Source organism: Anarrhichthys ocellatus, unplaced genomic scaffold (genome assembly GCF_004355925.1).
Source record: "Anarrhichthys ocellatus isolate YVR2014 unplaced genomic scaffold, GSC_Weel_1.0 scaffold104, whole genome shotgun sequence".
NCBI lineage: Eukaryota > Metazoa > Chordata > Actinopteri > Perciformes > Anarhichadidae > Anarrhichthys > Anarrhichthys ocellatus.
In genome coordinates this window covers 557,499-578,022 of record NW_022280134.1, presented here as the reverse complement: position 1 = coordinate 578,022, position 20,524 = coordinate 557,499, and the positions used below count along the sequence as shown (strand labels likewise).

Below are 20,524 nucleotides of genomic sequence, written 5' to 3'. Positions count from 1 at the left end.
CCCCACACACACAGCCCCGACTCCGTTGACCTCTTTATGTGGAGCACAAGGCCAGCTGGTAATGTTTATAGCTGCAGCATCTGATCAAAGACTCTGAGCCCCAAAGAGAGAGGGGGAGACAGAGAAAGGAAGACAGAAAAGAGGAAGAGAGGGGGGGTGGAATTGCCCAGAAATTGGTTAATTCAGTCCTCTCAGTTTCATTTTCCTTTCTCTTTTTTTTCCAACTTATGACTCTTTCATGTCAAACTCTCCCCCCTCATCATCTCCACTATCTGGCCTCTGGGCGACACATGTTCAACTGGCTTCACTCCCCCCCAATAATGATATTCCTGGCACGGCTGGAGGCCCCACAATGCTTCGCTGTTTCACGAGGGCATCGGCACCATTGCAGACACAAGCCCCTTAACATGTCAGGGCCACACAATCCCACCTGCCGCTGTGCTTGGTCTGCCGTTGTAATGATACCGCTGCCCTGCCCCGCTGTTGTCTGCGCGCTCGCCACGTCGCTCCCTCCAGCCGCCGCCTATTGAACTATTCCATATGGAAGGTCTGCGGAGTCTGTTTCACCGAATGTGACGAGGGAACAGAGGGGAAAGCTTTTACTTATTCATTCAATCATCCTCCTCTTGCTGCTGCTTGCTGCACTCAAGGAAATCTAGCACCGCTGCCCGAGGAGGAATAGGAGGAAACAGGAAGCGGATGCTAAGTGCCGTGGCCGCCATGGAGACGCTTTAGGTAGAGGGACTGAGGAGTTGGGATGGTATTCGAACCCCCGATGCCCCAGTGACCCCCAAGCTGTACTTCACTTTAACCACTTCACGGCACCCACTACCCCCTCCCCCGTTACTGTTTGGTACAGTCCGATGAGTCCTTTTTGACTCAGCAAACCAAAGTGGCCCAGTGACCCCCCCAGACGTCCCAGTGGGGGTGGGAGGGTGGCAGGTGGGGATGGGGGTGAGGGTTGGACTGGAAATGGTTTTACGTTAATGGATTCGTCTGTCTGACAATGTCAGAAAATGCTAGAAAATGTTGTCTAGGTGAAATACCGAATTACCAAGAGTAATTCAAACCGGGCAGGACAACCCACCAGTCTGCCGTGGGGGTCTCCATTAAAGGGGCACTCCAGCAATTTAGTTTTGCACTTCCATAAAGTCGCCACACTCCGAAAACACCGGATCTTACACTTCCCGTGATGCAACCAATAGCACAATTTCCTGCTTGCCAACTGTACATTCATCAAAGAGCTCAGCTAGTGTAACAGAAGCTGTATGTTTGTTATTGGAAACGAATCCTATGAGAAAGAACAAAATACAACAATGTGTTTCTCCATCTCCAAATAATTTTGAGCTCTGACTGCAATACTGGAAACTTAAAAAAGAGGTTACAAACATTTAATTAGCTTTTAAAAGTGGTGCGGTAATTTCCTTAAACAGCTGGGCAGTGTAGCTTTTATCAAATGTTACTCAAACGGGAGAAAATAATGCATATGTTGGGAACTATTTTAAGCTGCGGATTCACACACATTTTGGTCCTCAAATGAGTGTGATCGATTCAAAATGAAATGCAGTGTGTGTGTGTGTGTGTGTGTGTGTGTGTGTGTGTTTGTGGTAACGAAGGGACACTCAGTGCAACAGCGTGGCTCACTGATGCATTTCTCATAGCTTTTGGACAACAATGGAACTCAATGGCACAGAGGAATACGAGCTCTGGATACATGCACAATAATTGTTAGTTGGATAAAGTCATCATTAGTTTTGGTCTCGTCATAAGAAAAGTGTAGTATATTATCAGCCTCATCTGTAAGCAGTTTTGTTTGGCTGATACACGCCCTGATGACATCATCAGGGACTTCAGAGTCACAGAAGACATTATACAGCTGTTTCCACATGCTGAGCACAATAGTTGGAGTAGTATTTCCCATTGTGAGTAAACGAACCCTTTTTGTGTGAAATCGATGGCATTCCCCTTTAAATATTTTTCAAAATTTTAATTAAGTGATTTCTTTTGTCTTAACTAATCAATAAATTATTTCAGCACCACCATCTTTAAAAATATTCTTTCATATCATATTTCCCACCTAAAGTAGTATATTAAGTAACATTTTAGGGGAAATGAGTTACATGAAAAGAGATTCATAATTCCCTCAAATGATTCATAAAGAGGTCTTAATTTATGTCGTGCCGTGCACAGTTTGTGTGCCACTGCCATTAAGTGCCATTAAATGCAACATTAAACTGTCGGATGTTTGAAAGGAGCGTGGCAGGATGTGTTCCCACCGCACAGGCATGAATAGACAAAGTGCATCAGCGCTCAAGCTGTGATTAATGATCATTAATCACCATTCAAATCAACAGTAAAATTAAAACGAGCATAAATAGCTTTTTTTTTAATCCCTGAGGTTAAATCCAGCTCCGCGAAATGTGCAGATCAGAGGCAGATCAGAGGCGAACTTTGTGAATAGCAGCATCTTGTGTCTGGGCTTGCGTTCGCACCCGGCGGCCATGTGGGAGCAGGCGTCTCCGACTCTGGTTTACGGAGCCCCGAGGAGACGATAGGCGTAGGAAAAGGAGAAAGAGAAGAGAGAGAGCGGTGGGACGAGGGAATGACTCACTGATATCATTGCACCCAGGTGTCACTGAGTCAACAGAGTCACACGGTGGCCTGAATGAAGACGCAGCCCTGGTGGAAATGGATGGAGAGAAGTTAGCATTTAATAGAGGAGCCCCTCTTGTATTCTTTCTTTCATTCCTTTCTTTCCTCCCATCATATCTATTGCACCACCTTGGAAAGACTGCCGTGCAATGTCTCACTGATGCACTCATAAACCGTACTAATGTAACTAACATGTCAGATATATACATCTGTTGGAAACTTTCACAGCCGCCTGAGTGTAAACATTTCTGGACCGAGCGCTGATCAAACACGAGATTGAGCGCCCGGAGCTACGTGGGAGTACACAGTCCTGGCTGTGTCTCCTTATACACTCTTGAGTGGCTAGTGGGCACACTGTCTTTGGTAGTGTGTCGGGGGTGTGCTGAGAAATGTGCGGAGATGGGTCTCATAGAAGCTCCGGGCCCGTTTACAGTAAACTGCTGAGTGGCTTACATCTGTGTTCCTTTATGTCTGCGGCTCACCGGGGGATCGGAGGGTTCACTTGTGCAATCAAAGGTCACACATGCACAAACACACACACACACACACACACACACCTGATCCCATGTGATGGATATAGTGTATCTTTGGGGGCAGACGAAGGCACATAATGTATGAATGCAAAAACATACGTGCTGTTACATTTTCTCCCCAAGAGGGTAAAAGGCACTGCATAACATTAGTGTCTAGGTTTGTCTCAATATAAATATGTTGACTGTTACAGATTTTGCTCTACCGTTTATACCAACGTACAACCCCTTCGATATTTTCGGTTATATTAGACCATTGTAGGAAATATATTAAAGTCTTTACAGGTTGTTGTATCTTTCAGGTATTTCATTAGCGTGATTAGCACCAAACATACTCTCCTATCTAGTTATTTCATCTAGAAAAATTCTAAAATGATCGTCAAAGTTCTTTCTTGACCTCGGAAGCGGTTGTTTGACGAAAAATGTGATTAGACAGAAAGAGAGTACAGCCATGCTCGCAGCTCTGTGAGGCCGTACGTAGGCAAAGCACTGCTTTGAGCTAAGTGCTAATGTTAGCACGCTAACATGCTCGCAATAGCATTGCTAACACGCAGATGGTCAACGCGTATGTTCAAAATCTCAGTGTAGCATGTGAGCGTGCTAACATTTGCTAATTAGCGCAATGTAGGCTACAGCTGAGGCTGTAGGGAACGCCATTAGTTTTGTAGGTATTAGATCATAAAGCAAAGTATCGGACAAATTAAAATGTTGACCTGATGATGGCGCTAGTGGAAAAGTAACGGGATCACCAAAGTTATAACAATTCCCAAAGGGGAACGATAATGATTATAAATGTCGTGGCAATATATCCAATAGTTGTCGAGACATTACGATAAAGATCAAAAATGTTTTAGCCACGCTGCTAGCATTGGCAAAATTGTTTCAATTTTATTTTCAGATAATAAACTATATCAGGATAAACATTAATATTACACATACAACTGGTTTGTATTTTATTGAGGGGTAGGCATGATAAAAACATCTATCAGGGTGTATGTAAAAAACACATCAGAATGTCAATATATATATTTAAATATATATAAAGTACATTTTCTGGAAAAATCAATTTTCTATTGCATAATTGTTAATGGATATGATGACAAGCTAAGAATGTCTGTTTTGGTCTAACCCAGTGAATAAATGCCTTCAACACATTAATGCAAAAATCACGTAAAAATCCAATATTTACATAAAGCGGTCCTGCTCATTTATCAGTGCAACACAGCACCGTATTTAAAGGGATAGACACCACACGCTGCCCGTGTCTCAGTGAATTTAGTACAAATCTAGGTCTTTATGTTGTTCTTTCACCATATTTCAAAGTCAGACTTGTCACATGGTGTTTGCGAATCATCCTTATCCTTTGCCTCAGCCTGCACGGAGCACCAGATGGTTTGCATTCATAACTGATTCACCACATAAGGGAATTCAGATAGTGTCAGGTAAGCTGTCGGTCACACTTAAGCTACTCAAATGACTCTGACTGTCAAAACACTGAATCATCTCATGTGACGATTTCCAACCTGCTGGCACTCGAAGAAGTTCAAAAGGATGATTTAAAATTCCTGCATGTGCCGAGCTGTGAAACACTCTAATCATTTGGAAGTAAGAGGATGAGCAGCTCGTACATTTTTGACTCGCATCCACTTGACCCACTCCAGTGGAGCGCAGTCATCTCCAGTACAAGCACGGGCGTGAAGATTTGTACGCCGTTTTCATCATCTACTCCGATAAAATATAAAGTCGGTATATCCTGAATTCATTACACGGGCAACAAAAGATGACACACTCCGCCTGGCTGTTCTACTGCTGTTTGGAGAATCCTGAGCTCCTTTGCATAACCATTCCCCTCAATGCGTTTGTGTGAGAAAGACTTGTTTCTGGGGTTGATCGTCTTGGACTGTTTAGTGTGTGTTTGGCAGAGAATGGGACTCGCTGAAGGCATCGGAATGAAAGGCTGTCATTCCAGTGCTTTGTCGCCCTGTTACAACCGTCTCTGGCAAAGTGGGATCCAATTTGCTTTGATTTCAGGGATGTGGGCAATAAAGTTTCCCAGACAACAGAGAGAGAGAGATTGATTCACTTGGTCCTATTTGGTCTGGTTGAGTCATATCGAATTACTGGAGATCCATTGATCGCCCTCGTCTTCAAGCTAGCAGGCAGACAAGCATCCAGATTTGTGCCATTAGAAGAAGAAGTCGGAAGGGTCGTGAATATTCATATGTGTGTGCAAGTCGGACACTCTGTCAAGAGGGTTTATCTTCGGCGAGGACAAGAGGGCACTTGATCCGACGCACAAAGGGCAATGTGTGAATCAGCCGTTTGCGCCGCACAAATATGGGACATGGCAGTGTGTCTGGTTTTCGGTGTCCTGTGACGATGCCTTGTGCAAAAGGACAGAAAGTAATCCGTTAGCATTTCTGTCAGCTCTCGCATGAAGATCATCCTCTTCACAGTCTTTCCTCTTCATAGCGCAATTCCAAAGTGCTGTTCTTCAGGCGTATCCTTCCTGTCATAATATTCCACATCATTCCCATAAAACAGCCAAGGAGATAGCTGAGCACATGAGTAAACGTCTGTCTGTGTTCAGAGCTCCTTTTTCACATGCTTTAATAATTCATGAGCAGTAATTTTCAGATGTTGAGAAACGGAAATGAATCACGTCTGCTCACCTATCTGTCCTCCCCTGACCCCGAATGGTAACTATTCCTGTCCCGTCCTCTTCCAGGAGGACTACGACCGCCTGAGGCCGCTGTCCTACCCGATGACCGATGTCTTCCTTATCTGCTTCTCGGTGGTAAACCCTGCCAGTTTCCAGAACGTGCGTGAGGAATGGGTGCCTGAGTTGCAGGAGTATGCACCCAGTGTCCCCTACTTGCTCATTGGCACCCAGGTGAGTTCGGAATACACCATTACTTCACGCTCAGCCTCAAATTACTGCTTATGTGTGATTTTGTACTCGTATATTTTCTTGGATACAATATCACATCTCTACCTACCCTGTATCAAAATGATATGACAAACTGTCAAGTTTTAGGACTTTGGCTTTTTGCTGTTGTTACTGTTGAGGATCAGACAAGCTCACTGTCAGCTACAATGTGAATTTAACCTCAAGAGGCCCCTGAGGCCCTCAGAGCAATTTATGAAATTCAGAGACAAATATGCACCATGGTTGTGTTGCCATGGGCATGTTTCCAAATCCTGAAGGAGGTTTGCATAATGCACAGAAGACATGGAGAATCACAAAACCTCACAAGAGAAGTTAGATCTTCTAATTGTTTTTACATTTTTTCAAGCAAAAATGCCAAACTACTGCTGTTACTAGCTTTTCAAATGGGAGGATGTGGTGCTTTTCTTCGTCATGTATTGTTGGGTTTTGGACTGTTGGGCAGACAAAACAAGACATTTAAAAATGTCACCTTGTAATGTAATTGGCCTTTCTCACTGTTTTCACAAAATACAGAGACAGATTGAGCCAACAATCACACCACCATACATTACACATTACAATTACACATAATTACAATGTTGTAGTGTTACAATTTAAACCTGAGCCATGGCAAAGAAGAGTTAGTTTATTCAGGCAAGCCAGTAGAGACCTGGCTGGGGTCCTCAGGCTGAGCTGGCTCATACAGGTTTGAAAGGTATGTGGCTTGGTACAAGACATTGCCTCAAAGGTAATCATTAAATCACAAATGTTTAAACCAGCAATTTAATTATGCAAAGCTACAAAAGCAGGGCTTATGTCTTGTGATCTTCAATCAAAGCATCACTCAACTCATGAACATGTTAAGAGAGGACACCAATCCTAAAAAATGTATTATTTCTTAAGCCTTAAAACCCACTGCCAATACCATATGTCCAAAAAATGAGCGCTCACTTGTGGGTGGTTTTTGGTCTCTGTTCCCTGGCAACCAAATGCCAGTGCAGCCAAGGCCCAGCGGTGGTGAGGAGGATGGAGTGGGTGTCTGATTTATTGTGTGTCAGCTGATGTTTACTGCCCTTTTATCAGTTCCCGTAACTAGCTCGCTGCTTTTCGGCTGGATGCTGATATGTACGCACGAACAGTGAGCCACGCTGCCACAAATCACACCAGTAGAGAAAAGGGTTGATGAAGGTTGCTCGCAGTGAGATTGTGTAGGTGGATGCATTTATCATTAGCTGGTTATTACTGAGATAGGGATGAGTTGTGTGTGCTGAGCATTGCAATAAATAAAAGAAGAGTGAGGAACCTTGTGGTTTGCTGTGAAATCGCCTTTGCACAAGAGCAGGAAGTGTGGGCCAACATGGCTTTGTTTCAAAATGAAAAAACACAGTTATACAGTTCAGCTCTCGTGGCTATGCTTAGTGTGGAGAAAAGTGCTGTAATGCCTGATTTGATGTTGTGAAATCAGGCGTCGATGAGAAACTATTAACAAAGTATTCAACTGATATCCATATTATAAACAGACAGCATCCTCGGGTTATGAAAAGTAAAGCCAATGCGGAAGAGCAGAAAACTTGCATTCTTTCCAAAGGCCAGCAGGGGGTGACTCCTCTGGTTGCAAATAAAAGTCAGATTGTAGAAATTAATGAGAAAATGACAATACTTCTAGTTTCTGGTCCTCTTCAATACAGCATGACACTATTTAGTATTATGGTCCCATTGAGAGGAAAATGGACAATAAAGCAGGCTTTGCTTCAGGGCAGGGCTATCTTGTTATTTACAGGTATTTTCGTTTTCAGTTCATTAAAAGATAATTGTAACGTTTTGGTCGCCTTAAAATGTCTTATTCAGCATTCGGTTGTATTTAGTTCCACCCTCTTGTGTCACTTCTGGTTGCCAAAAAACAAGATGGCGACCGGCAAAATGCTGAACTCAAGGCTTCAAAACGGCAGTCTACAAACAAATGGGGGACGTCATGGTGACTACGTCCACTTCTTATGTCTAAGAAATATCCCGTTATCTCTTTCAGATTGACCTTCGTGATGACCCCAAGACCATTGCCAAACTGAATGACATGAAGGAGAAGCCCATACCCACTGAGCAAGGACAGAAACTAGCGAAAGAGGTTTGTATGTTTGTCCTATACCGAAAAAGACAAGTAATAAGTAGGTGGCAAAAGAGACTAGAATCTTACATTTTCACTTTCAGTGCTGTAGGAGTCAGCTGTCAGGTCCAGTTAGGTTCCTGTGTGATGATTTGACCCATGAATGTCTCTGTAAGAATGCTATTTCCTCAGTGAAATGCCTGTAATCAGACCTCATGTGCCTCGAAGTGAATCGAGGAATACATTCTGGGTCAACGTGAACGTCCAGAGGAGAGCCAAGCTGTAGGACGTAGACACCAAATGTGGTCTGTGATGAATCGCTCCCGTCAGGCAGAAACAGAGAATGAAAGTCAAACGTTCAAAAATGACAATCTAGACTCATATAAAGTCGATATTTTTGGCAACATAAAATGGGATTGCAGCATTTGACCTTTGACATTACCATTACCTACTACTCTATGTTGTAGTTGTAGATGACCTATTCAAATCCATGTCAAGACTAGAAATGCTTCAGAAACAATTCTCCAAATGGATAGAACCGTTTTTTTACATTTCTTAGATTCGACAGATCATGAATAGTGACTATCCCCAGTTTTAGCCTCTCGTGTAAAAAGCATCAACTTTTATGAAACATGAATTCCTGGTAATCTTTAAAAAAGGTTGTTTCTGAACAAGGTTGTCTAACAACACTTACTGATGGTATTTTCAGACCGCTCAAACACAGTTCCAACAATTTGGATAAAAGAATAGATTTGCTGCAGAATAAAAATGATTTTTGTAAGGGATAGCTCGAGCCAGTTAGCTTAACTTAGCGTAGCATAAAGGCTCGTAAACAGGGGAAACAACTATCCTGGCAAAGTCATTGCTCCTGGCCAAGAAATAGTCCCCCTGTTTCCACTCTTTATGCAGGGAGACTGATAATTATTGTTGTATTAGGAGTTTATCCATTCACTCTAGACTTGAGCCATAATGGAACATATCAATACAGAAATGCTACACGGTTGTGACAAACATGAGATCGTGTAAAATTGCCATCACGCTGATGTATGCATGTCTGAGAGGGGCTTTAGGCATACATAATGTCATTTATTTTTAGGTACAACATTAACAACGGCTAGGCTGCTAAATAGAATACAAATTAATACATATATACACGTATATCATTTGTTTAATTCGTGTCAAGTGTAACAATGTTTGTTCCCTATTTTACAGGGGGTTATGTGAAATAGTCTGGTTTATATAACCCCAACAAATCAATGTTTTTACACTTAAACAAACAAGATATGACACGTTAATGAGTGGGCTTCACAGGTGCTGTTAGAAGGATTCTGTTAACTACAGAACCAGGCTAGCTGTTTCCCCCTATTTCCAGTCTTTATGCTAAGCTAAGCTAACCAGCTGCCAGCTTTAGCTTCCTATTTACTGTACAAAGATGAGATGTTGTCATACAACTCTGGGCAGGAAAGACAATGTGTACTTTTACATTTACCTATAATAACTACTGGTTGACCAGGTTATTGTACTGGAATTTCTGGACTGATGGTCCGTCCTTTCTTTTCTACTCATCAGATCGGCGCATGTTGCTATGTGGAATGTTCAGCTTTGACGCAGAAGGGCCTGAAGACGGTGTTTGACGAGGCCATCATCGCAATCCTGACTCCCAAGAAAAAGAAGGGAGCTCTGAAGAGAAGACTGGGACCTCGCTGCATCAACTGCTGTCTGATCACGTGATACATAAACCCGGAGATCATTCGGCAACCAACCATAAACCAAACCTTGACTGGAGGCAAAAGACAGACAAGAAAAAAAATGCACAGACAGCGGAGTGAGACTAAAGACTGAAAAGGACAAAACAAGAGCTACTTTTAAGCTGCAAGGCTCTTAAAAGGCCATAACTCTCTTCTGCTGTCCAACACAGGTTGAGGATGCAGTTTACAACCAAAGGAGCACAAAACCCAAGTCAGTCTCTTCTTCTAAAAGACTTTTTGCCTCTAAAGTACCTTCTTTTATAACCATTTTTAATCATTTTATTTTCCTGTACAAAATTGATGTAAGCTGTCATGCAGAAAAAAACCACAAAATGACATTTCAGTTTTAAGAAAACTGCTACATTTTTAGTTCATATTATGTGTTTTGGTTTTGAGAGCTAGATTATTGATTTGTGCATTTGTCTATATAAGAGCAGATCGGAGAAAGTCTGCAGCTGATAAATAATGAGAGGCTTACTTAAGTGACACTGTGACAATAGCCAGGACACATTTCTGGCCATAGAGCGCTGCAGGGATAACGTATTTTTGTTAGCTAACAAAAAGCTAACGGGATTCTTCCATTGGACTTTGGATTATTGCAAAAGATAAACTCTGTGGCAAACAAAAGTTTATAACAAAGCTAAAGGCAGACAGGTGGTTGACTTGAAGTCTCATTCAGCCACTTGTTAGCGACCGGCTTTTATAAGAAACGTAAACGCTTTAGTGGGATATTTACTGATGTATTGTAGATCGTAGAACAAAACGTTAACCACAGACCTTATTCCAAGGATCTAACCAAAGACCCATTCAAAAAAACCATTGACTTCGAGACAGGGGAAACGGAAGTACGAAAATGCCGACTCATTACCGGGTTTTAGGACTCATTCCTGCAGCGCTCTATAAGGGCCCAGTTCCCCCCGCAATTATAAGATTTGTGCTACCGAGAGTCTGTCGGCCCACAAAGTCTGTTTCCAGTTATTTGCCAATTGAGGACTTGCAAATGAAACCACACAAGGCTTATTGCATTGTGTGGGGGATAACACAAGTCGACAGTGAGTGTAATGCTGTTCAGAGAACACATTTCGGACCTAGAACTGTATGATTTTAAAGTTTTAGAGTCTTGTTTTTGCCTTATGAAAACCCTAATTTATAGTGTGGCATGCAAAAACATGCTGTAAGTTAGGGGCTGAGGTCTTCATCAGGAAGAGGTCTATTATCCATTTTCAAAATATTAATTATCCAGAGTATATCATTCTATATCTCTAAATCTAGTATGTGCAAATATTATTTTGTCAGCCGATTACTTTTTTTGTTTTAATTGTTGCTACCCTGCAATAATGCGTTATCCTTTTATCACCTTCAAGAAGGTTTAGAAGTAGAGGACTCTCATTTTAGAAATGAAACTCCGATTCAAATTCAACGTCCGAAGAATCAAATGAACATTTTCATCAAAATCCGATGGTGACCCAATACTGTAATGCACAACATGAAGCACAGTCGGCGCCGCGCCATTTACCGACACAACAAAGCACATTCCTCTGCTTTTAAACACAGTCCCTCTCCCAGAAAAGTCTGATTGAAGCACAGAAGATACACACTGTTCCATCAGGCACAAGTATTAGCACAGCACACTATCTTACCACGCACAATCATGGTCTCCAAAACACTTACAGGTATCAGCTTTTCAGGAAATACAGAAAAGAAACGGATTCAAACAGTTTTGAAAGGGTACAAGAAGGGGTTGCAGCAGCTGTTCGTACGTACAAACTTTACCTAGTTTTAATGAAAGTGATTTACACATCACCTAATCAATACAGGGGCACCACACAAACTAGTTCTTACTTTGAGATAAGTTCCTAATAACCATTTACACCCAGTAACTGTCAGGCGTAGCCGTTGCGTAACGTTAGCTTGCAAAGATGTTACCACTTTCGAAAGACGAGTAAAAGAGGTAAAAATGGAGCATGGTCGAAACAACTAACCTGCCACTTTCAAACTGTTCAATAATTATATTAAGTGTCCATTAAAAAGTCTATTTGACCATAACAACCCAATATACCTTGAATTACAACACATTATGCCAACAACGTTAGACCAAATTACTAGCTAACGTGAAATAACTTTGGCTAGGTTAGCATAATCTGATGTTTCCCATTCATTCTGGATTATATGAATACTACTAATTCTGATGTTTCTCTCTCTTTTGGCATCAATGAATAAAACAAAGTCATAGCTACATTTACAGACAATCAGCACGTAGGTTTGATTATCACTATGCCACCTAAAACTATTATGTTTTGGCAGTTATTTTACAGCTGATACTACAATGACTTTGCAAATTCCCCCCCACCCGTGGATAATGAAAACAAAGTATCTATCGACTTGTCCGTCTAAGATATTTCGTAAGTTTTAATGATGCAACCTAATCATGAATTTCAAACTAGCTTTACTGAGAACGTTTAAAGGACTTTATACACAAACGGAAGAGATGGATATACGAATAACTGGTGCAACGCTGTCTGTTGAAGTCCATCCTTCAAATAATAATTACCAAATACAAAGTTATCAGTTATAGGGTAGATAGATAGTTGAAACAGAATTCATTGATCCTTGTCATAAGCTCACAATCTACACCATTTCAAATATAAATTGAGGTAATATCTGAAGTGAAACAGGATTTAGAGAACAGCTTAAATATCCACGAGCTCCCAAATAACTGTATGCAACAAAGGTTTCAAGCCTACATGTCTATAATAATTGAGGTTGTGACCGAACTTTTCTTGCAAGCTCTTCATATTATTATGCATTAGTTTTGGGCTTTTTCTAACTTTTTTTTTGTTTGTTGAAAAAGATATTAATCAAAGGTGCCAACTCTTGCTAAATGACTTGCATTAATTTTGTGTTATGAGTCAGATTATGCTGATTGATTAAAGCTTTAATGTAAATGGTGCTCCTCCTCTCTATCCCCGCCTGCGTTGTTACAACTGTCTTTTTGAGCAGCAGAGTGTACTGCGGGGGTGAACAGCCTTCTCACTCGGACAGTGTTCGCTTGCTTACGTTGTGTGAAGGTCCCCCCCCCCTCAGGATCCAGGACCTAAGTGCCGCAGCCACCAATGCATTCTCCCGTTGATGCTTCTCTCTTCTAAATAAATGTGTTTGCTGTGTTAACAAGCCGGCTTTGAAAGGTTTAACTTGGATGGCATCAAATGTGCTGTGTGGAACGCATTTGTGAGATTAACTTCTGCAGTGTTTATTCCTGGAACTAAGTGCATTCATACTCATGGGTCAGACATCAGTGGGTGGACTTGATAAGCAGGTCAACTCTGAGGTGAATGAACACACACAAATGCTTTATGTTCATCTATGTATGCTTTGTTCAGAAAGGTTCGTGTTTCTTGTCAACCTCTTGAAGTTGGTGACGTTTCATCAGTTTACTCTTGATGCCACTGCTCAGTCTATAAAAGGGTGAGTTGTGTTGATCTCTGCAGCGCGAGCGCCACTTGCTGGCTACTTTTAGAATGTCCGTCACATTTCTGATTTTTACTCAGATATTACAGGGCACTTTCATGTGCACTTTGCTCAAGGTTAGTTATGACTCCATACCGGAGAAGTAAAAGAATAACACAAGACATATTCAATTATCTAACTTGCATTAGGGATGGAAAATGCCATGAAATCTGGTTTTGATCCAATCGCAAGTAATACCAGGGCGAGAATTACCCATACCAATACTTTTATTACTACAGGCAGTTAATGTACAATTGTGTATAGAGGAGCTGCGTGGCTTAATTCATAAGGTCAAAAAAAATCATTAATAAGCAGCTTCTAAATTTTCAGTACCACTGAACAATTTTGACAAACATTAAGTTGTTTTTATTTTACTATTCGTATGAATGTTACGTAATTAGATGCATGTTAAAATACATGATTATGTTGTTGTAAAATGTATACGAGAAGACAATAAGAAAGCAAATTCTGGAAGAAAAATGTATTTGAATCAAGAAAACCAAAGAAAGGTAAAATAAATAAATAATAAAAAAGGTATCCACTAAAGTAAGACCACAACCATCCCCAAAAGGAGACACAAAACAAAACTGGCATACACAGAGTGGACATTACCGTCTGTTGAACTGCCTGACGGAGTACGCATTCAGTAAAGAAATGAGTGGAAGAAAGCTGAATGCTAAAAAAAGTTGTTTGTTTATTTGGATCACATTCTGATGTTGTACAAGCAGGAAGATGTGTCCTCCCACGCAACCCATGATTCTAGGCATGAAGAGCTAAGAACGCCCCGTGCATTTGGAACCTGTTTTCTTGCTTATTTGACATAGAAAGCTGATGGATGAGGCATCGGATCCCACATTTCCTGTTGAACTGAATCCAATTTTGGAATGCTTTGACTTACAGAGGATAAACAATGTGAGTTACTTGTTCATGTCATGTAAGTGCTGGAATAGTGTAAGACGTCCAATGCAAAATGTAAACGATATTGTTCAGTTACTGTGGCCAGCCCTTGTAATGGTAATTTTTTTACGTAGTATATATTTCTACTCAGTATATTGTATTCATGCATAAGTAATTTTGCTCTGAACTTTGTTGAACTTCACCGTGTCTCTGTTGTGGAAAAGAAGAGTTCTCTCTTGCCTACATAGATAACTAACTGTGTTGTATGAGAATGTTCCAGGCCAAGGCCTTTGGGCCGCTTGTTTTGGTTGCTGGCCGTTTGTTTTTCATTGTTGTTCCTATCAGTCTGAGACCGAAATGTCTGTAACATTGGCCATCGACCCCCACCTTTGCTCATTCTGTATAAAGAAAGCTTGTTCACTTTTTTCTTGGTTCTTCCTCACGGAGACTGTACGCATTCTGTTGTGATGCTTGAACCTTCTCTGCACAGAGAATAAATATTTAAAGACAACCTGGTTTTCGGTATTCCTTATTTCAGCATTAAAAGACTATAGGAAGGTATAGGAATATTTTCCACTACACCCTACTGTAAGTACACTTACTGGATCTCTTCACATATGGCAGAGCCACTATCAGAACAGTATCGGGATATCATCAAAGTAGGGGGGCAGCAATGTGTTTCCTAAAGTGAAATAAAAGGGACAGTGTGTAGGCTTTGATGGCATCTAGCGGTGTAGTTGCAGATTGCAACCATAGGCTGTATATAAGAAGTGGACGTCACCCATTAGTTTGTAGGCTGCCGTTTTAAAGCCTTGAGTTTAGCGATTTCGCTGCCGCCATCTTGGATTACGGTTATTGCCATGTTGTTTTTTTGCAACCGATAAACGGAAGTTACCATATTTGGAATGTGGAGGAATGACGTAGAGATGACGTATACGGCTCTGATAGCGGCAGCGACCTGTCAATCACAGTAAGCCCCGCCCTAAAGCATACTCTGCTTAATGGTCTATTTGACTCTAAATGGACCATAATTTACTAAATGAACATCATGCTGTATTGAAGAATACTTTAAACTGGAGATTGAGACCATAAACTCATGTTTACAATGTTTACTGAGGTAAGAAATCAAATGAGAAGTAGAGTCATTTTCTCACAGACTTCCACACAATCAGACTTCTTTTTGCAACCAGAGGAGTCGCCCCCTGCTGGTCAGTAGAGAGAATGCAAGTTTTAAGACACTTTCGCATTGGCTTCATATGGCAGAATCGGAAGCGGCAACCTCTGGTGCTGAGAATGGAGCCAACACGGAAGTGCCAAAACTTGCAATTCCTCGAAATGACCTCTTGAGATGGGCTCCAAAAGCAAGTCAATCCCCATTGACCTCTATATTAAAATGGTCAACTTTAAAGCAGGAATAAACACATTTACAGCCTTAAACTAAAACTGTTTTTGGATCTCTATAGCTAATATCCCCGTTCATGACATCTACATGGGGGTGGATTTTTAGATAACTCACCTGTTACCAGATTATATTGAGTCTTAAAGTTAAGCATAATTTAAGGGCATGGCCAATTAGAGTGACACGTGGGTGCCGCCTCAGGTTGCCAGCTACTGTCCCCTCTGCTGCTTCACCCGACCCGCTTCAGGTCCTCCAACGATCCAACTCTTTGCCCATTTTTAGGGTCAGTCTGTGTCGTCAGTGCCAAAATGGTGATGGCCGGAGCTGCCCACAACAGCTCTTCGGAAATCTATAGGTGACGTCACGAAGACTACGTCCATATTTTATACACTCTATGATTGCAAACAACTGAATAAGTTGGGTTCTGAGTTCCGGGTGATTATACACTAATGAACACATAAATCCTACACACTGGACCTTTAAATGTGTTGAGTGATATGCTTTTTAATGTGTATTTGAGTTAGGAAGTACACACCACTTATCCTGTTACAGCATGTGTGTGTCAGTGCGTCGTGCTGAACACATTATAACCAGGCCATACATACTGTAAATGGATACATTTGTTCCTGAAATGCTGGACTGTAAATGTACTCCACATTCATCGTCATAACAAGTGTCACATTTTCAGAGCTCCACACAGATTTGAAGTATCAGCTTACTCTCACATTGACAATCATATTCAGACAAATCAACATTAGTGTCCAGTGAAGACAGCCGGGTGTTTCTGATCATCGCTCCACTGATCAATATGCTGCCGGTCACGCTCTCCGCTCAGACTTTCTACAAACTGTTGTTGTTGTGTTGATTGATTTCTCCTCCGCAACCCCGGCGTCTTCTGTTCTCATTTCCTATTACCATATAAGGCGATAGCATCTCTTGCCTTTTGTATATCTCTCAGTTATATGTGTGTCTGTCGGGTTCTGGAGCTCTGCTGGGTTTATTGTGTTCTATATTTTTCACCGATTCTTAGATATAATGGGGAGCACCCTGTGACGCTGTCCTTAGCAAAGTGTAAATCACACATATGTACAATATAAACAAAAAAAACATGCAAGAAACCATGATTTAAGGCCTTTTGCTCTCTTTTTAAAAGGAAACTATTTGAAATGAATTAATGCAGGTGTGGTTTTGAAGTGACGTTCACAGAATTGGTGTAAATGTCTCTTTGGCGTACAACACGTGTGGCATGGTGGCCCGCAGTGGTGACTTCTGCGTTCATGCCCGTATGTTTGTCATTTTACTTTTTATAGTTGCCAGTATGACATTTTGCTTGCATTTACAAATGTAGATGAACGTTATACTTAATCTGAGCTGAGCAAAAAGTGAATGTGTCAGCTCAACGAGTATGTTTATCGGACGGTGTTAGCACTCATTACACTGGAAGATGTGAAGTGAAACAGTGGCAGTGGCTTTAAAGTAGAGCAGATACACGCTGACACACTACACATGTAGCCTGGTGTGTGTATGTTTACCTGGTGTAACGTCACTTTAACTGCTTCACTGAGCGTGTCTTGGGCTTTTTCCAGCCGTCACCCTCGGGGAATAAAAACAAAAAAACAGCGCATCAAATTAAGATTATGCATGACATATAATGAATCCATTCCTGTGATGTATTGCAGAGCCCTGATGTAGCTCAGATTATGTATGAAAGTTTGGGAAAATATCAATGTTAGCAGAAAATTGGTATTTATGTGATGATTATGTTGGCAAATGAGTCACAAGTGTTTGCTGATTTATTTTAACTACCGGAAGCAAACTGTCAGTATTTGTTTTAATTACATTTTTAAGGGAAATATCTTTTCATCAAAGGGAAAGTTGCCTTATTGGGAATTGCATTTTGATAAAAAGAAGCAATGAACCTCCAGCGTTCAAATGCACCTTCATTTGTTTGTATTTAAGAGATTTCTCCTCATTCATTATGCGACCTCTTGAATTCAATGATGACATTTTCTCAATTTATGTTTTCCTCATATTTCTCCTGGATTTCCTCATCTTTACCAAAGATTATATTCCTGCTGTATTTTCAGTGTCAAACTATGTTTTGTAGTTGCTGTAATCTGGACTTTATCACATCAACTGGCCAACAGGATCCATAATCAAGGATCATGTTCAGAGGGGCGTCTGTGTTTTTGTTGGTGATGTTTTATCCAAACTCTTGCATGAACATTTGTCTTCATCAGACACAATATTACTAGAATACAATAATATTACTAGTATCAAGCCATGCCATGTGTATATTTCTGCTTTATGTGGTTCATTTCCCAAAATGTTGGACTGTTACTCTACTATATATACTTCTCAATATGAAGCAACACTAAACAGAACTAGATACGTTTTTTGGACCATGAATGCAGCTTAAGAAACACTGAGTGGCCAGAAAGAGGCTGACATGATGTGAAATGCAACAACAGCCCTGTAACAGATGTTCAGTTGTTGTTTCTTGTGTGTTGACTTAATGGTGTTTTTCAATTTCAGTTTAAGTGAATTGAATGATGAATTTCAGTGTTTCTTGTCTGTGCGTAATGATCGTCTCCTCTGTGTAATGAGACGACTAGTCATACTGTAGCACGTGTGGTAAAATAACACACGTAAAAGTGTTAGCTCTGTTGCAAATATTGAACGATTTTTAATTTAAGCAGCAACAACAATCGACAGGATATAACATTCATTTTTTTCATCCATAGCAAATTGAGTATTTTTAGGTACAGTATATACAATCAAAATGTCCCGACAGCTCTGGTGGAGATGGACTCATCCTGAGGACGGCTGCTGTCTTCCAGATGTTTTTACGGTCAGGTCACTACCGTTACATCCTCACTGGTCTTGATGAGAGATGTAATAATTAATGAAGGCCTAATTAAAGAAGTTTACGAGGCTGTGCCACATGCGTAAAATGCGCAGAACGCCTCTTTCAACGTGGAGACACATCGATCCTGCTGCTGTGTGATGACTACAAGTATTTAATAAACTAAAAGGAAGGAATACTAAATACAAACAAACGGCGTGAACACACACATTAGTGTGAAGATAACACTGATTTAATAAAAAAGGTTGTGGTACGCAGATAGCACAGTATTGATCTAGATCCAGGAGGTGGCAGCAATGCCACGTAATTGATGCTGTAAAACCCCAAAGACAAAGAAGAAGTGTTCCTGTTCCCCCTGAAGAAGACACATGTGGAAACTTAAATAAATAGAGATTGATGAAGTGAACAGTGTGTGTGTGCTGTCCTCCTCCTTCAGCCACAGAAGAGTTCCAGCAGCAGCACAAGTTTGATGAGATTGAGTTGTTTCTTTGTTTGAAATGCATAAGGCTTCATAAAACTCTTCTTAAGGGGTATAAAGAATAAAACATTGAGGAAATAATGTTTTATAAGTTCAGCGTTCATGATGCTTTATACCTCCATGTCAAAGTGACAACGATGTTTGTGTGTGTTTATGTGTGTGTGTCTGTTTCTTTCCTTCTGCTTATCTTTCTCTCTGCCTTGTTGTCAACAAATTATGAATATAATGGTTTATGGGAGTTTGTCAGTGTTGGGAAGTTGTGGATGATTGTTTACAAGTTTTTGATAATGACGATAATCACAATAATACTGTTAATATTCGTAGTAATAATGAGAACACATCAAAAAGAAGAATATGAGTCCTGTGTTACACAGCACATTATAACTACCATAACTTTATTCAGTTATTCAGACACATAGAGAACTGCTCCAATGTGTCAGAACAGATTATCATTTCTACGTTTATGAAATGGAATAATGTGTTACAAACATCAATAACACCTTATAGCATAACTTTATGAGTTTTAAGTGAAGTGACAGCTATAAGTTATTAGTGTAAGTTATTAGCTATTGTATGAAAGCTACTATAACACTCTTATAAGGACTTATGAACAGTATTTGATGGCTGTGAGTGAAGTGTGAGACCAAATACAAATTCACAATGATGATCAGAGACATGTCAAGTCTTTATTTTTCAATAGTTGTAAATATGAATAAGCTGTGTATAAATTGATTCAACATTCATCTTTCTGGTGAAGTAAAGACACAGCTGATGGAATATTAACCACGGCAAATTGCAGAAACTCTGTTTTGGTCAGATTCATTATTAATGAAGGAATCCATGAAAAACTAGGTGTGATTTGAGACCTCATGATTCAGGAGTTCTCAGCCAAAACAGGAAGTGTTTTATAAAAGTCCTCATGGTGGCGCTCTCCCATCAAAAACCATGTGTTCTCTTGTTCATGGCCCAACTTTGCACCAAATGTCATTGAAGTGTGTTATGTTGTTTTTGAGATATCCTGGTAAACAACAGACAAACAAACAAACAAACAGGACTAAATAGCCTTCACACTGTCTGTGAAATATAGTATTGTCTTCATACAATGTGTTCAGTTTATGGGGAGCAGCTCTGTGTGTTGTGTTTGATTTGGTCTGATAGAAATAATAAATGATAAATTCAAGGCAACGCTTTGGTCTGTTTGCCACAATATGAAGAAAAGAAATGAAAGTCTCTGATGTCAAATGAATATAATAATTATTAAATACAGGCTGAAGTTGGTTTAACAACTTATAAGAGAAGAGATAAAAGAAGAGGCAGATTTTAAGGAGCTCGTTGTAACTTCCATGTGATGTTCTGCTGATTTTCACTCAGACTCTGATATGAACTCACATAATGAACACTGATTTTGACTTATCAC

At 40.5% G+C, this 20,524-nt stretch overlaps 1 protein-coding gene across 1 annotated transcript in view; it reads left to right on the top strand.

The window, feature by feature from the left end:
- Positions 1 to 12,905, top strand: part of LOC116399187 (rho-related GTP-binding protein RhoQ) — a 19,935-nt gene extending 7,030 nt beyond the window's left edge. Inside the window, exons 3-5 of the mRNA XM_031876147.1 lie at positions 5,911 to 6,075; positions 8,138 to 8,233; positions 9,782 to 12,905. Of these exons, the coding sequence (XP_031732007.1) occupies positions 5,911 to 6,075; positions 8,138 to 8,233; positions 9,782 to 9,943 (423 nt within the window). The 3' untranslated portion in view covers positions 9,944 to 12,905. The remainder of the gene's footprint in view (positions 1 to 5,910; positions 6,076 to 8,137; positions 8,234 to 9,781) is intronic.
- Positions 12,906 to 20,524: the final 7,619 nt, after the last annotated feature.